The following is a 14804-nucleotide window of genomic DNA, read 5'->3' as shown; positions in this document are numbered from 1 at the left end:
GTCCAGTCACAGTGTCCCAGCTCCCATGTGCAGGATATCCTGGAAGGTTCCTGCACAGGTGAGGCAGTCTGGCAGTTCTTCCAGCCACAGAGCAATAGGGAGGAATACCCTGGCCCAGGCACACGAAGGATGCAGGGGCCACTGGGACAGGGACCCAAGCATTGAAATAGTCAGACTTGTGCCATGCTGTGTGTGACTGCCTGCAGTCTCTCCTGGCCTTGCCAGCAGCTCTGCTTTTTTCAGCTCAAGCTCGAGAGAGCATGGAGCCCTTCATCTTACTGGTGTAGCTGGAGTGTGGCAGCTGCCCCCAGCCCCTGCAAGGCCAGCCCTTAGTGCAGGTGTAGAGATAAGGTAAAAGGGAACCGGCCTCACATCACCTGGGACAGGCAGCCCCTCACCCCCAGCCAGGGCCATGTTGTCACTGCCTTGTCCCTTTCCTGGCCAGCACGGGGTGGTGGTGGGAGGTGAGGGTGCTGCTGCTGGCAGCAGGCTGGGAGCCAGCCCCAGGCTGCCCAGCACTGCAGGTGTGCTGCTGGCTTCACAAGTGGTGAGCGTTGTGGGCAGCTGGCTGCTGTGGCTCATCCCAGCGCTGCAGGGGACAGAGCTGCTGTTGCAGGGACAGCAGGGAGACTGACAAGCTGGCTGGCAGGCAGCTTGCTGTAGTCAACCCATGCTACCCCCTGACAGCAGGCAGTACACCCATCTGCCTGATCCCTGCCCAGCCCTCACTGGGGCTGAGTGATAGTACAGCAGTCAGTCCTAGCACTGGCTAGCCAAGCCTGGTGGCAGCTGGCCCAGCACCAGTCATGCTTGTACTGGTGTTGCTGTTCCAGCACCAGTACTGACTCAGCTGGTACTACCCAGCACCAGCTGTCCTGGCATTTTACTGCCCAGGCACCAGCTTGGCCCACTACAAGCTGGCCTAGCCCCAGTGGAGAGAAAGCACCAGCAGCATGGATCAGGAAGAAGCTGATCCTGGTTCCTGGCTTTTCTCACTGAGCGTCTTCTTGGGAGTGTGAGGAAAAGGCTTCTTCAGCTGCAGAAGCAGTACCCCCACCTTGGCCACCTGTGACCAGGTACTAGCCCACTCCTTCCTTTGGCAGACTCCACTCCTCCTTGCTGGAATGCCACAGCCCCTTAAAAACTTTTCTCTTTTCCTATCAAACATGCAATGCTGCAGCAGTTGCTTATCTAAGCGTGGCAAGAGGACATAGCTGAGCTGAACAGGATAGGTGTAGTCTCAGTGACCAGCTGCTGGCCATGGACCAGAGCTGTCAGTGCATGACCCCAGCATGGCTGAGAATGTTGGGGTTTTTTGGCACTTGGGCCATCTCAGTGCTGTAGTCAGCCAGACATTGCTGTCCTACCTACACAGCAACCATGCAAGCTTGGATCCCCTTCCCGACATCTGGCAGAAATAAAGCACACATCCATGTCAAACATAATATATTTCTAGCAAAAATAGGCTTTTTCTGTAGCTTCCATACACAAGGTTTTCTCCTGTATATTTACGCAGTAAACAGGTCGACTGAAGCAGTGTGCACTGGCTGACTTGACAGCTGCCCTTGCTTCAGGCTCCCATTTTACAATGGGTGGCTTCATTCCCCTTTTGTGGCTGTTCTCTGGAGCATGTACTGGTGCCCTTGTACCTCTCCAGCCAGGGGTTGTGGCACAGGCAGGGAGCTGCCCAGGGAGACTGGGGGGGAATTGTGGTGTAGCCCCCCAGGCAGAGGACAAGGCTGGTGGACAGGCTGCCTCCGTTCAAATGGGGCAGTCCCAGGAGTGCCCTCCAACCCGCATTCGAGGAAAAGCTTCCTGTAGCTTACCCTGTGCTGACCACAGGCTCCTCCACCATACTGTTAAGCAAGTGACTGGGCACAGGACCTCAGCCCTCTCATGGTGGTAAGAAGATGCACACCACATTAACTCAAACACATTAACAAGCCTCCCCTTGTTCCTCCTGCCTCTCTGGTGATGTGAAGCAGAGGAGGGGCTTAGGACTGCCAAAGTCCCCAGCAGAAACCTCCAGTGCCTGAACACTGTCAAAGGCCTTCTCATCCTGCTGTCAGAGAAAGCAAAGCACGAGGATGCCTTGCCAGCAAGAGCTTCACAGTTTGGAGTTTGCTGGGTCATCTCTTGTCCATCCCAGAAGGGTTACCTGGGGTTACCATAGACCTAAAGGACATAACACGTAGGCAGCAAGTGCATCCCCTTGATGTCCTGAGGAAGGGCCCTTGCTAGGAGCCAGCGCTTCTTGCTGCCTAACCCTGCAACTTAGAACATTGCAACACACCCACGTACTGCCTGCACTGTTCCAAAGTGAGAGACACCACCCCGATGAGGACAGGTGCCCAAGCGTGGCTTTGCAAGCAGAGCAGCCACTACAGCACAGGGAAGGAAGCCAGTTCTCCCCTCTGCCCTTCCTGTGCCACTGAAGCTCCCACAGCACCCAGGCAAGGAGTATCCCTCTAATCTGGCCCCAGTTCCCTCCCACTTCCCTCTTCCCCATGTTTTTGGCAGTCCTCCTTGGACATGTTCAAGTCTCCAGCATCTCAGCAGCACGGACTTGCCTCACAGTTTGATAATTGCACATAACAGGGCCACTCAGTGACCCCCACAAGGCTGGGGGGGAACCAACAAAAAGGAACAATACAGTCAAGTAAACTAAATCAAGAAATCCCTCGCCGTCAGTCCCAGCGTGATGGGTCTCGCACGAGTTCAGAGAGAGGAGGCTGCCTGGCCCTGCTGCAGCACAGCTCCAGCATCTAGGAGATCATGTACTGGGTGATGGCCTGCAGTGCGTACAGCAGCTCTGCCTGCATCCGGGCTTCCAGGATGAGCAGGTTCACGTGAACCTGGGGAAACAGCAAGAGAGGCTCAGGCAGCTGAAGTGTGCTGTGCTCAGCAGTGCAAGCAACGGCCCACCTGGACACGAGACTTCTGTCATCAAAATGCCACCAATTTTTCCAGCTCAGGCAGCTCCCCTTTTCCCCTCCTCCCAGTCCTGTAGGCTGTAGCTGCTTCCCAGAGCTTCCTGCCAGGGAGTCCCCTGCATACTGGAATGCACCAGCATTCCAGGCTGGCAGCAGCACAGTCCCTGACACCCACAGCAGCTGCTTCTGTGAATTATGGCTTGACAGAGGGCTCACCAGGAGGCACTCACCACTGGAGTAATGACTTTGAAGATGCTTGTGCTGCTGGTGCCCCGGTCTCATCACAGTGGGTAGCCCCATGCCACGCTAAGCCCAACTCCTTAGAAACAGCCAGTTTCCATTCCTCCCCACCTGCCTCAGACTGGTTTGGTGGCTCAAAGATCTCCCATACTCCCCTCAAAACACCCCAGTTTGTAGCCCCTGCCTACTTCCAGCCCCACCACAGCCAGAGCCAGGGGCCAGCTATCCCACCTTTTCACTGTGCTTGAACTGCTTCCAGAACCTGTCAAACATTTCTGAGTTTGTCTTCTCTGGGTAGCAGGTTACAGTTTTAATGTAAACTTTGAGCATTCGCTCCAGGAGCTGATTCACTTCTGCATAGTCATAATCATCGTACCTGTGGGGAGCACAGGGGTGAGTCACAAGCCAGCACCTTGCCTTTGGTCTGCCTGGGGCATGGCACAGCCACAGGGTAGGGGGGCACATGGCAACAGCCACCAGGCACTGAAACCCTGCCCCAAAACCCCCTGCCCTGGATAGAGCAGTTCAGTATCTCTCCCCTGCCTGTCTCAACATCCAGGCAGGTGATTTACCTCTGTCCCTTCTCCATGCTCATCTGCATGAGAGACTGAGTGCCTTACCCTCCTCCCACCTGGGTCAGCTCAGTTTTCTCCCCTGGACCATGAGGTTGGTTTCTCTACCTAATGCCAAACATGCAGTGGATGTAGTTCCAGATGCCCCGCTTGAAAACAGAGGGTTCACAGCCCTGCCGCTTGGCCATGGCACTGCTTTGCAAACCATCCACCATCCTAAACTTCTCATCCAGGAGATGCCCAATGTCAGAGTAGAGCCGGTTGACCAGTGAGAAGCCATGGTCTTCCCAGGAGTAATCCTGTTGAGCACAGCAAGAGGATTTTGCAATTGCAAAATGGAGCTTGGAGCATGTTCCCAGGAAGAAGGGCTGGAGACCTCAGGAAGCAGAAGAATTCAGTGAATATGCCCTGGAGATACCTCTGCCCAAACCACAACATTCCTTATCAAGCAGCTTTTGAATTGTTTTTACCCTTGCCTCTATGAGGGCCATGTGAAAAAAATCATCAACCCTTGGAGAAAGAAGTCACTTCCCTCTTCCCAACCCTAGTGGGGCAGGGCCAGTCTGCATGGGCAATTCTGCCACTATTTATGGGAGGGGAGGGGCAGCAGCTCAAGCTGCTGCCCACCAAGAGAGCAGGAGTCTTACCTGGACTCTGAATACTTGTGTCTGATCCTCGTCACGCCTGGCAAAGTCTTGGTATCCAAAATCAGGGTCCTGCATGTAGCATGCAAGGTTGGTGGCACCAGTGACTTCCCCATCAGTATCTGCAAGAGGGGAGAGCCCTGCAGCTGGGTCAGCTGCCCTGTTCTCAGCCACATCAGGGATTGAAAGCCAGCCCTTGTTCTGCCCCACATGCATTCCGTGAGCCCCTCTGAACCACACATCATGGAAAATGTAAAACATAGAGATGTTTGTGAACATATGAACTCCCACCCTGCACACCCACCTCTGCTCCCTGCCCCTCACCTTCCTCTCGGTCCTGCTGCAGTAGCCTCATCTCATCCCTGCCCTCAGTCTCCACATGGATCTGCTGCATGCGTTCCCGGAGGGAATCCAGCTCCATGCAGGAGTCCAGGGACTGCACAGACACAGGCTTGGGGGTGAGGGCAGTGGTCCCAAGAGCATCCCCCCATCCCCTGCACACCCACCCTCGGGGGCTCACCCGCTTGCGGTTGATGCGCAGCAGCTCCTGGCTGTAGCTGTTGCTGGCAGTGGCCTCGCAGAAGCACTGGTTCCCAAGTGACAATGGCTTCAGTGAGCCTCGGCCCATCAGCCCCTCGTCCTGCTCGCAGCCACAGCCGAAGACAAAGCTGGCAAGTGCATGGCAGTGTGCCAGGAGAACAACGGCATGCACCAGCTCTGCCAGTGACCAGCTCCACTCACTGATCTTCAGCAGCTTCTGCAGAACATGGACAGACCAGCAATGTGACACACGTAGGTGGGCAGGGTGCTGGCAGCCCCTGGGGATGCTGCTGTCCCCACTGCCATCATGGTCCCTGGCTGATAGCCCTTCCCAGTACCTCAATGTGCTCCTTGGTGATAAGCCATGGCCGGTGTGCCAGGATCTTGTTGATCTCGTTGAGATTGCGGAGTTTGGGGGGGATGAATTCGAGGCCACGCAGCCACTGGGGGTCACCCCCTGCCCGCAGGAACTGCAGCACATGCAGGTTCACCAGGTACCGACACTGGTGCCGGGCCGCTGCCTGCAAAAACAGCACGTCAGCATCCATGCACTTCCCCAGCAGCACAGGCATCCCACACCCACCTCTCGCTCAGCCTCCGTATGACATTGTGATTTTGGTCCCTGATGCGAAGCCCACAGCACAGGCTATCTGCTGGAGGTTAAGGAGAGCCTCACAGGGCTGAGCAGAGCCCCCGTCCCCTCTGGCAGCTCCCAGCAGGGCTCACCATGATGGCGATGTAGTGCCGGCAGTCAAAGGGCAGAGGGCCATCCATGTGCATCAGGTGGTGCTGCGTCTTGAGGAAGCTGTCGAGGTACTGTGGGTGGTAGCCCATCTGCTGGGTCACCGCCTCCAGCCGCCCTCGGCTTGTCAGCACCTTCACAAAGAGGAACTGGGGGCACTCAGGGTCACTGTTGGACATCTTCACTACCTGCAGGAAACACGCTCTGCTTAGCTCTCCTCAGAGCAGCCCCTGCTGCAGCAGCACACTCCAGCTAAGCCCAGGCTCTGCAAGAGGCAGCGATCCCTCTCCCAGCTAGGTGCTGCCAGAGGGACACTCGTGGCTGTCAGGCAGAGCACTGCTCAGTGACACAGGTAGCAAGACACACGGGTTTGTCTCTGGGAGAAGGCTCTGCATGGTGAGTGGAAGCAAAGGGCAAACCAGGAATGATGTTCCTTTTAGTGTGCAAGAGCAGATCAGGAGCAAAACAGCACAAAATACATTCCAGAATGGAGCAGCCCATCTGCCAGCATGGAGCTCTCCTACCCAGTACCAAGATGTGAGAGAGCTGTGGAAACAGCAGAGGGGCTCCCAGGCTCCTGCCCTGGCAAGTCAAGAGGCAAACCATGTCCTGATACCTTCGATGTGATCAGGAGCACACAGAAGAGCTCTCTGCATGTTGCCCAAGCAGGCAGCATGGGCGTGGGTCCTGCAGCACAGAGCACAACTCTGTGCCCACCAGAGAAAACACAGATGGGCAGCTCAGCAAGGGGGGCCCAGACACTCCCAGCAATGCCCATGCCAGCCTTGCACCAGGGCCCCAGTCCAGCACAGCTCCAGCCCCTCCTAAGAGGGTGGTGGGAACAGAGGGCAGGGATGTTGGAAAGATGCCCAGGCAGCTGCCATGCTCCAACAACAGTGCTGCCACGATTCCCATCCGACAGCATGGTCTGCACCTGCAGCCTGCCCACCCGAGGTACAGGTACAGCAGGTGTTAACCCTTGTCACACAGGAAGTCACAACTCCTGCTCACATGTGGGAGCCCAGGCAGCACCCTTGGACGCAAAAGATGCATCTCTTCTCCCAGGCTTGAACTGAAATCTCTCCTGTGAAATTCTGGCCCTGCTGACACCACTGTCTTGTTCCTTCCACCTGTCTCTCCAGTGCAGTCACCCAAAGGCTGGTGACTGGAGCATGGCAACAATAGTGGCATAGGAGAAAACCACCAAAGCTACAGGGGTGCGTGGCAGAGCACCCAGGGGTGAGGGGCAGACAGAGCAGGGGTGAGCTGCATGGCAGCACAGAGCAGTTGCACCTACACAGGCAGTGCAGGAAGCGGCTCAGGCCATTTTCCACCATCCTGCACTTCTGGTGAAAACACCATCACTCAAGTGTCAAGAGATTTACTTGACATTTCGAGTGTCCACTTCCTCTGCTAAAAGGGGTCCATAAAACCCCAAAACTCAAATTTAAATGTAAAGATTAGAAGTACCAGCTTCTTTGATCGACAGCAGAAGATGAAAGCCAGAAGTGACCTGCAAAAGCCCCTACAAAGTCCCTTTGCCTGGAGAAGTGAGATGCTGTGAGGACACCCAAGGGGCTACAGCCACAGGTATTCTCCTGGAGGGTTGAGGTGGAGGAGCCAAGGGCCCTTCCACTCCCCCCCGGGGAAAGGTGGTCCCCAGTAAGGAGCTGTGCAACCATGGTTCAGCCTTTAGTGCTGCCAGCTCTCCTCACTCCGCTGGTCTAGGTGATGATGGAGCAAGCAACCAGACAGATATGTCTTTGGAGGAGTTGATGAAGGAACTGGGGGATGAAGGTGCAGAACAGCCACCTCCTCGTCTCTCAGCCCATGGCCAGGCTAAACTGCCCACTTCCAAAGACACCAGCCCAGCCGAGGGTGTCTCCACCAGCACCACCTGCCACATTCCCACAGTTCCACCTCCCCAGCCTCCCGCATTGGCCCCAGTGTCACCTTCCTCATCCTCCTCGGCCACAGCCCTCCTCATCCTCCTCCCGGAGTGCATCCACTTGCACTCCTGAGCTATGGGAGCATCGCCTCCCTGCCAGGGGAACCTTCGTGTCCCCGAGCCCCCTGAACTCTTTAACAGGCACCTAAAGCGCGTACGCACCACCAACCTCGTCCCCTCCCCGCTCGGCGGACCCCCGGGAGAACGGTGCCGCGGTGCTCCCGGCCGGCAGCCGTGAACACATAAGGAAGGCAGGAGGCTGAAGGAGCCCGTACAGCGCCGGGATGTGCGGGATAGGGGCCGGCGGACCCCGCCGCGCTCTGCGCCCGGCCGGGGCTCATCCCTTCGCCCGGCGAGACCGCAGCTCCGTCGGTACCGGAGGCTCCTCCGATAATGTTCGCTGGAGAGGGTGCCGCGGCAGCACCTCTCGCCTGGCCCTTCTGCCGGGGCATTCGAGAGGACGGGGGAAGTACGAGTGCCTGTAGCAGGGCCCCTCCGGCGGTGCCGGCGGCCGGTACCCGGGGCCCCATTGTGCGGGCGGCGGCGGCGGCAGCGCCCCCGGAGAGCGGCGCGGGCAGTGCAGGCGGAGAGAGAAAAACAAGTTTGATTGGCAGTGATGGAGCCACGGCGCCTCCCGCATCCCGCACAAAGGGGACGGGGACGCCACCGCCGCACCGGGACCGGCACCGGGAGCGGCACCGGGAGCAGGAGCAGGACCAAGACCAAGCCGCCGGGCGCGGCATCTTGAGAGCGTAGCCTCACCGGCCCCGCGCACCGCTAGCGGGCAGCGGGAATGTCCCGGCCTGCTGGTGCCGCAGCCGTGCCGGCCCGGTGGCGGCGATCAGGGCGAAGCCCGGTGCTGCTGTACGGGCTCCAGTGGTGGCGGCGGGGCGGGTCCTACCTGCCCCGGCAGCCGCTGGCATCGGCTTCCTCGGGGGTGCTCCACGCTCTGGGGACACACGATCATGGTGAGCCCGTGCCGTGCCGTGCCGTGCCGAGCCGAGCCGAGCCGAGCCGAGCCGAGCCGAGCCGAGCCGAGCCGAGCCGAGCCGAGCGCAGTCCCGCTGGCCGGCCCCGGTGCCCCCGCCCGGTGCGGCCGGCGGCAGCGCAGAGCCGGCACCGCGGCAGGCAGGGGGCGGGCCCGCCTGCGCCAATCGCCGCCGCCAGGGGGCGGCCGCCGCCGCACCACGTGGGCCGGGCGCGCAGGCCCCGCCCCGCCGCGGTGGGCGGGCCGGGCTGCCCCGCCGCTGGGGGGCGCTGCCGCCGCTGCCGGCGCCGCGGGGGCGGAGGGGAGCAGGGCCGGGAGCCGCTCCCGCCCGGTCCCGAGCCTGTCCCGGGCCGCTCCCGCCCGGTCCCGAGCCTGTCCCGGGCCGCTCCCGGGCCTCTCCCGGGCCGCTCCCGCCCGGTCCCGGGCCGGTCCCGAGCCTGTCCCGGGCCGGTCCCGGGCCGGTCCCGAGCCGCTCCCGGGCCGGTCCCGAGCCTGTCCCGGGCCGGTCCCGGGCCGGTCCCGAGCCTGTCCCGGGCCGGTCCCGGGCCGCTCCCGGGCCGCTCCCGGGCCGGTCCCGAGCCGGTCCCGGGCCGGTCCCGGGCCGGTCCCGAGCCTGTCCCGGGCCGGTCCCGAGCCTGTCCCGGGCCGGTCCCGGGCCGCTCCCGGGCCGCTCCCGGGCCGGTCCCGAGCCTGTCCCGGGCCGGTCCCGCCCGGTCCCGGGCCGGTCCCGAGCCGGCCGTGCCAGGCCCGGCTTAGGGTCCCACGCTTCTCTCAAGCAAGCAGTGATACGAGGGGAGGGCGTGCTCTTATGTGCCTCTGCCAGGGAAGGTTGACGCTGGACATCAGGAGGAATTCCTTCCCAGAAAGGGTGATCAGCCACCGGATTAGACTGCTCAGGTTGGTGGTGGAGTCAATGTCCCTGGAGGAGTTTAAGGAACTGTTTGACGCGGTGTTCAGACAAAGGTTGGACTCAATGATCTCCAACGTCTTCTCCAACATAACTGAATCTGGGATTCTGTAAGAGCAGCTGCAGGGGGATGCAGTCAGTGTTGGCCAGAAAGGTCTGGTCATCCACAGGGACAGCAGCAGTGGCTGAGGGCTGCAGGTGGCCCCGGAGCAGAGCCCCTTGCCCAGTGCGGTCACAGCAGTGCAGGGAGCCCTGTGAGACAGCCAGGAGGGGGCTCGTCCATGTGCTTGATGTTGAACATGTTGCCATTGTGAGCCTGGGACAGCACAGCTGGGACAGTAGGACTGGCCCCTGTCTCGCTGTGTGTGAGACGTCAGAGGTGTTCAGGCGTTGGGGCTCCAGTGGTGCTTTCCTCAGGCCCCGCAGAATGAACCTGGGCAAACCCAGAGCTCTACTGCCACCAGAAACTGGGGACACGGGTGAAGGAGCAGCGAGGCCTGGGGGGAACTGCCAGGATGACACAGTGGCTTGCCGTCTGAGCCAACACAGGCAGGACACAGGAATAACCACAAAACCACGGATGAAAAGCAAAGAGGAAATTTATTTTCATTACCTCACCGACTGCAGGACCCCCAAAGCAGCACCCAGGCAGAGGCAGATAAGCAGGGATGCAGGCACTGTGGATCTTGGTCCACCCTAGAGGATCACTGAACCTGCTGGTTTTGCCTGTTTATTAAGGATTTGTGCAGTTGTGGTTTACCACTGTGATTTGATCTTTCCCACAGCAGGCTAGGAATCTCAAACATGTTAAATAAGGTGCCACTATGTCTATCACAGGCCTGTGTTATCTAAACATAGAAGTTCTACTTACTACAAAGCTAAACAATGATGAGTAAGGTATATGTGTTTTTCCTACATCAGCTGCAAGGCACTTGAGCATATTTACAATCTTTCTTGCCTATCTTTCTTTATTTTTCCACACTTACCCCCCTAGGACTCCTCATCCTGTGTGTCCCCATCAGTCGCTCCTGCCTGCTCAGCTGCAGCTGCCCACTCACCAGGACATGTCCCGGGCTGTGCTTGTGGGCACCTCAGAGCAGGGAGGGGCACTTGGCAGGAAGCAAGACTGGGGGCCCAGGGCATTTGGCAGAGGCATGGTAGGAGCGAGGAGCAGGGCCTGAGGAGCAGTAAGGTTTGGGCAGCAAAGCTGTGGAGAATGAGGCATACAGGGGCGCAGGAGCGTGTCACACTGTCCCATAGCTGTTCTGGTGGGGGCTGTGTTCACTGTGGGTGGCTGGGGGCCCAGGCATTGGAGGTGGTGCATGATTGCTGCTGTCCCAGAGGGGCTCATGGCTGTCCTTTTGTGGCAGCTCAGTCACATAGCAGATGCTCTCGCTGTAGTTGGGCTTGAAGCTCTCCACAACATCTTTGGGGACTCCAGTCCATTCCTCCAGGGAGCAGAGCAGGGTGAGAGAAGCCACCATCCAGCCCAGCCCCAACCCCACGCAGCTGGGGTGAGCCCAAGGCAGGGCTGCCTGCACTACCTTACCTGGAAATTGCCATTGTGGGTGATGAACAGCTCATCAAAATTCTTGCTGGGGTTGGGAATTCGGGGCATCAGGATGACCCATACCCTGTGCAGGAGAAGTTGTTAGAGGGAAGAACCCCAGTGCTGCTGTGACCAGTCAGGTCCCCGCACTCACCTTTCCATGCGCACCAGCAGGATGACGAGGACCACCAGGAGCAGGCAGGAGGCAATGGGGACCAAGACCGTGCGGATCCCAAACCAGTACAGCTGCTCCTTTGTGCCTGGAGAGAGCAGGGGTGACACTGATCCCCAGACAGCACGCCACCAAGGCAGTGGGGTGGGCCTGCAGGTGGCCCTTCGTGGGTGGCCATAGCATTGCTCATGGCAGGGCTCAGCTGGGAAAAGAGCATGGAGAAGGGGCCTGTCCCCAAGCCCTGCCATCCTATCACCATAACTAGCTAGTGACCCTGTCCTGGCCCAGCCATGGCCTCCAGTGCTAAGCAGCCCCTGGCAAAAGTCAGCAGATCCCACTGGTGGGGTGTTTTGCTTCCAGAAGTACAAAGAATGCTGCTGCTAGCATCCCACATGCCCAGATGGGTCTTGTCCCTACAGCTGCTGTCTCAAGCCATTCTCTACTTGCTTAGCCATCTCTTGCCTACTGAGCCCTGCCGTGCTCCAGTCCATCCTATCCCACTGCAGCCCTCAGAACATACCCTTACTGGTGGAGTTGCTGCCCCAGATGACAGGAACGCTCCACTCGCTCCAGAACTGGGTTCTGCCACAGTAATTGTTGATCTTGCTGCGCACGTAGAAGGTGTAGGACTTCTCATAGTCCACGCTGGGTAAGGAGAAGACATCTCCATTCACTGAGAGCTCCTGCAGAGACATGAGCCCTGTGCTGCTGGCTGGTATCACCTTGGAGGCTGGTGCACAGCTCACCCCTGGGCACAAGCCACAAGGGTGCTGTGCCCAGGGCTCTTACCGTCCAGCTGGTGTCCTTGTTGCTCTTGTACTTGACAGCGTGCTCCAGGCACTTGTCTTTGGGGTATGGGGAGGCCCAGGTCAGCTGCAGCTGATTGTTGCTCATGTTGTGGATGGTCAGGTTGACAGGTGCCTCTGGTTTCACTTCAAGGGACAGGTAATGCCCAGTGAGGGCTGGCCCCGTGGGAGTTGGGAGCTCACAGGGGAGCTCTGATAACCCACAGCCCTGCAGAGGAGAGGGGGGTTCCCCCACCACTCCGTACCCAGGTCCTGCAGCTCCATGCGCTTGCTGGGGATCTCCAGGGTCTTGCCGCCAACACTGGCATTGATGAGAACGTGGAAAGGCTGGAACTGGATGAGCTCATTCTGCTTGAAGTGGCAGCCAACCCTGACACCCTGGTTCTGCAGGTAGTGCTTGCACTCCACCTCCTTGTCAGATGTGTTCTTGTACCTGTGCCACAGTAGGTTACCAGGACTCCCCAAGGCCTCTCATGCCCCAGCCCTTGCCAGGACCCCTCTCCCCAGCACATCCCGTTCTGCTTGCTCTGGGCACAGAGCTTGCCCCACCCTGGGCTTGGGGAGGAGGAGAGGCCTGATGCTAGGACCAGCAATGCTGGCAGCAGCCCCCCTGCACAGGGACCCGCTGCTGGACACTCTGCTGTAGGACTGGCCATGGGGCGGGGGCACCTACCAGTAGAAGAGGGAGTAGTTGACCGTGGGCATCTCTTTGTTCCCCCACGTGCAGTTCATGTACTCCTCATTGAAGAGGACACACTCCACCCCTGCAAGCAACAGACACTGCTGGACATGACAGTGGTAGGTAGCTGTGCCAAGGCCCAGGGGTGCACAGGAGAGATATGGCACGTGTCAGATCCCCATGTATCCCTGTGAGCCTCCCTCTGTGTCAACCATACAAACTCATCAGCCAGCACTGCAGGGGCAGGAGAAAACCAGAGTTGAGCTTTCCTGGGTTGTAATGTAACACAATGGAGAAAGCAGGCTGTTTCTAGACAGATGGAGAAAGAGTGGAGATGGAGGGCACCTTCCCACCCGCCCAGAAGGTCCTGGGATACAGGGGGGGTTTTACTGACAGCCAGACAAGGAGTGGATTTTTTTTTTTTTTCAGAAAACAGTGGCCAGGATGAGAGTGCCACGTGGAAAGAAAAGCCTCTGTGTCCTGTCACCTTCCTGTGCACAGCACTGCTGAGGTGACCAGGAAGTAAAGGGCAGCTGGTGCAGATCCACTGGCCGTCCTGGCCGGCACCCACAGGTAGCACAGACCAATAGGATTTGCCAGGAAAGTGACAGGGCAGGAGCACTGCAGGACTAGTAGCAAGAGGGCTGGTGGGGGCAGAAATGCTCCAGCACTGCAGTGGGCACAAGGACACCCCAACAGAGCTCCCTGCCTGATCCTCCTGGCAGCCCCACTGCAAGGGGCCATATAGGTGCCTCAGGTCCTGGGACACATCAGGGGTCTCGGGGCCCCTGGTGTGTGCCACAACAGCACGCCAGCCCACACAGTCACACATCCTGTCCTCGCACGCCATCACTGGGGAGCTCTATTCCCCAGCCCCAACCACAAAAGGGGCCTGTGGCCTTCCCATCTGCCCCCTTACCTGGGTGGCTGCGGGCAGCAGCAGGGTAGGGACCCAGCCCACAGAGGAGGAGGAGGAGGACAGGCACGAGGAAGGTGTTAGGAGCTGCCATGGAAGCTGCTGACCGGGGACGCGTGCGAACAGCCTCAGCCAGGGCTGCCGGCTTCCGCATCACACTGCTTCCTGCCCCACGGCACCGCCTGCACCGGGGGCCCACCCTACGTGCTGCCCCAAGGGCCACCTTATGGGAACCATGACTCACTCTGGTGGGGCCCCATAGCTCATCCCAGTGAGATCCCACAGCTCATCCCACTGGGACCCCACAGCGCATCCCAGTGAGATCCCACAGCTCATCCCACTGGGACCCCATAGCTCATGCCAGTGGAACTCCATGGTTCATCCCACTAGGATACCGCAGCTAACCCACTGGGACCCCACAGCACATTCCACTGGGACCCCATATCTCATGCCAGTGGAACTCCATGGTTCATCCCACTAGGATACCGCAGCTAACCCACTGGGACCCCACAGCACATTCCACTGGCACCCCATGGCTCATCCCACCGGGACTGTGTCACCCTCCCTGCTCATTCCCACGCCTCACACCTCTTGGACCTCCCAATTCATCCTGCCGTGTTCCCATGGCTAATGCTCTAGGGAACACCACCAGGAGCATGGCTGGGATGGGGATCTCAACGCCCAGCCCGCCTGGATCCCCGGGAGCATCACCGGCGGCAGGGAGAGTCACAGCGGGGCTTGTGTGTGTGTGACAGCACGGCCGGGCTGCCGGGGTGCTGCCGGGCGGTGACGGCCGCACCGGGCCGTCGGTGGCCGGGCTGCCGGGGTGCTGCCGGGCGCTGACGGCCGCACCGGGCCGTCGGTGGCCGGGCTGCCGGGGTGCTCCGGTATCGGGGCCGGGGGCAGCCAGGGCCGGGCCGAGCCGGGGGCGGTGGCACGTGATCGTGTCCGGACACGCCACCGGCGCGGCCCCTCCGCCAGGGGGCGAACGCGCGCCCCTCGGGCTGCCTCGTCCCTCTTCGACACTTTCCGGCTTCGTTCGGAGCGGGCTCAAGCCGTCCCGGCATTGCTCGGGGCTCTCCTGCGGCGTTCGGCTCTTTTTGTCCTCGCTCGTTCCTGCTTCGGGGACTTCGGCTTTCTCCGTTCACTCTCGGATTTCTCCGTCTCC

At 59.7% G+C, this 14804-nt stretch overlaps 2 protein-coding genes across 3 annotated transcripts; both read right to left on the bottom strand.

Annotated features, from left to right (window-relative positions):
* Window positions 1–1429: 1429 nt before the first annotated feature.
* Window positions 1430–8675, bottom strand: LOC110472666 (sestrin-3). Of its 2 annotated transcripts, none has more exons than XM_021534563.2 (9): window positions 8521–8675; window positions 5656–5859; window positions 5268–5450; window positions 4910–5146; window positions 4714–4825; window positions 4393–4529; window positions 3854–4044; window positions 3405–3549; window positions 1430–2855 (listed from the first exon to the last, which is right to left on the bottom strand). In XM_021534563.2, exons 1-9 carry the CDS (start codon window positions 8584–8586, stop codon window positions 2766–2768), a joined length of 1365 nt encoding a protein of 454 aa, XP_021390238.2. In that variant the 5' UTR covers window positions 8587–8675; the 3' UTR covers window positions 1430–2765. The 2 variants fall into 2 exon arrangements, with proteins under 2 accessions (XP_021390238.2, XP_021390239.2); XM_021534564.2 differs by having other exon boundaries at window positions 4393–4511.
* Window positions 8676–10095: 1420 nt separating this feature from the next.
* IL2RG (interleukin 2 receptor subunit gamma) lies at window positions 10096–13785 on the bottom strand. The gene is made up of 8 exons (XM_021534603.3): window positions 13640–13785; window positions 12715–12805; window positions 12287–12474; window positions 12025–12167; window positions 11756–11918; window positions 11218–11323; window positions 11064–11148; window positions 10096–10962 (listed from the first exon to the last, which is right to left on the bottom strand). Exons 1-8 carry the CDS (start codon window positions 13728–13730, stop codon window positions 10759–10761), a joined length of 1071 nt encoding a protein of 356 aa, XP_021390278.3. The 5' UTR covers window positions 13731–13785; the 3' UTR covers window positions 10096–10758.
* Window positions 13786–14804: the final 1019 nt, after the last annotated feature.

Source organism: Lonchura striata, chromosome 14 (assembly GCF_046129695.1).
Source record: "Lonchura striata isolate bLonStr1 chromosome 14, bLonStr1.mat, whole genome shotgun sequence".
Lineage (NCBI taxonomy): Eukaryota > Metazoa > Chordata > Aves > Passeriformes > Estrildidae > Lonchura > Lonchura striata.
Note: the sequence above shows the minus strand (reverse complement) of the source record. Positions and strands in the feature narration are given on the sequence as shown.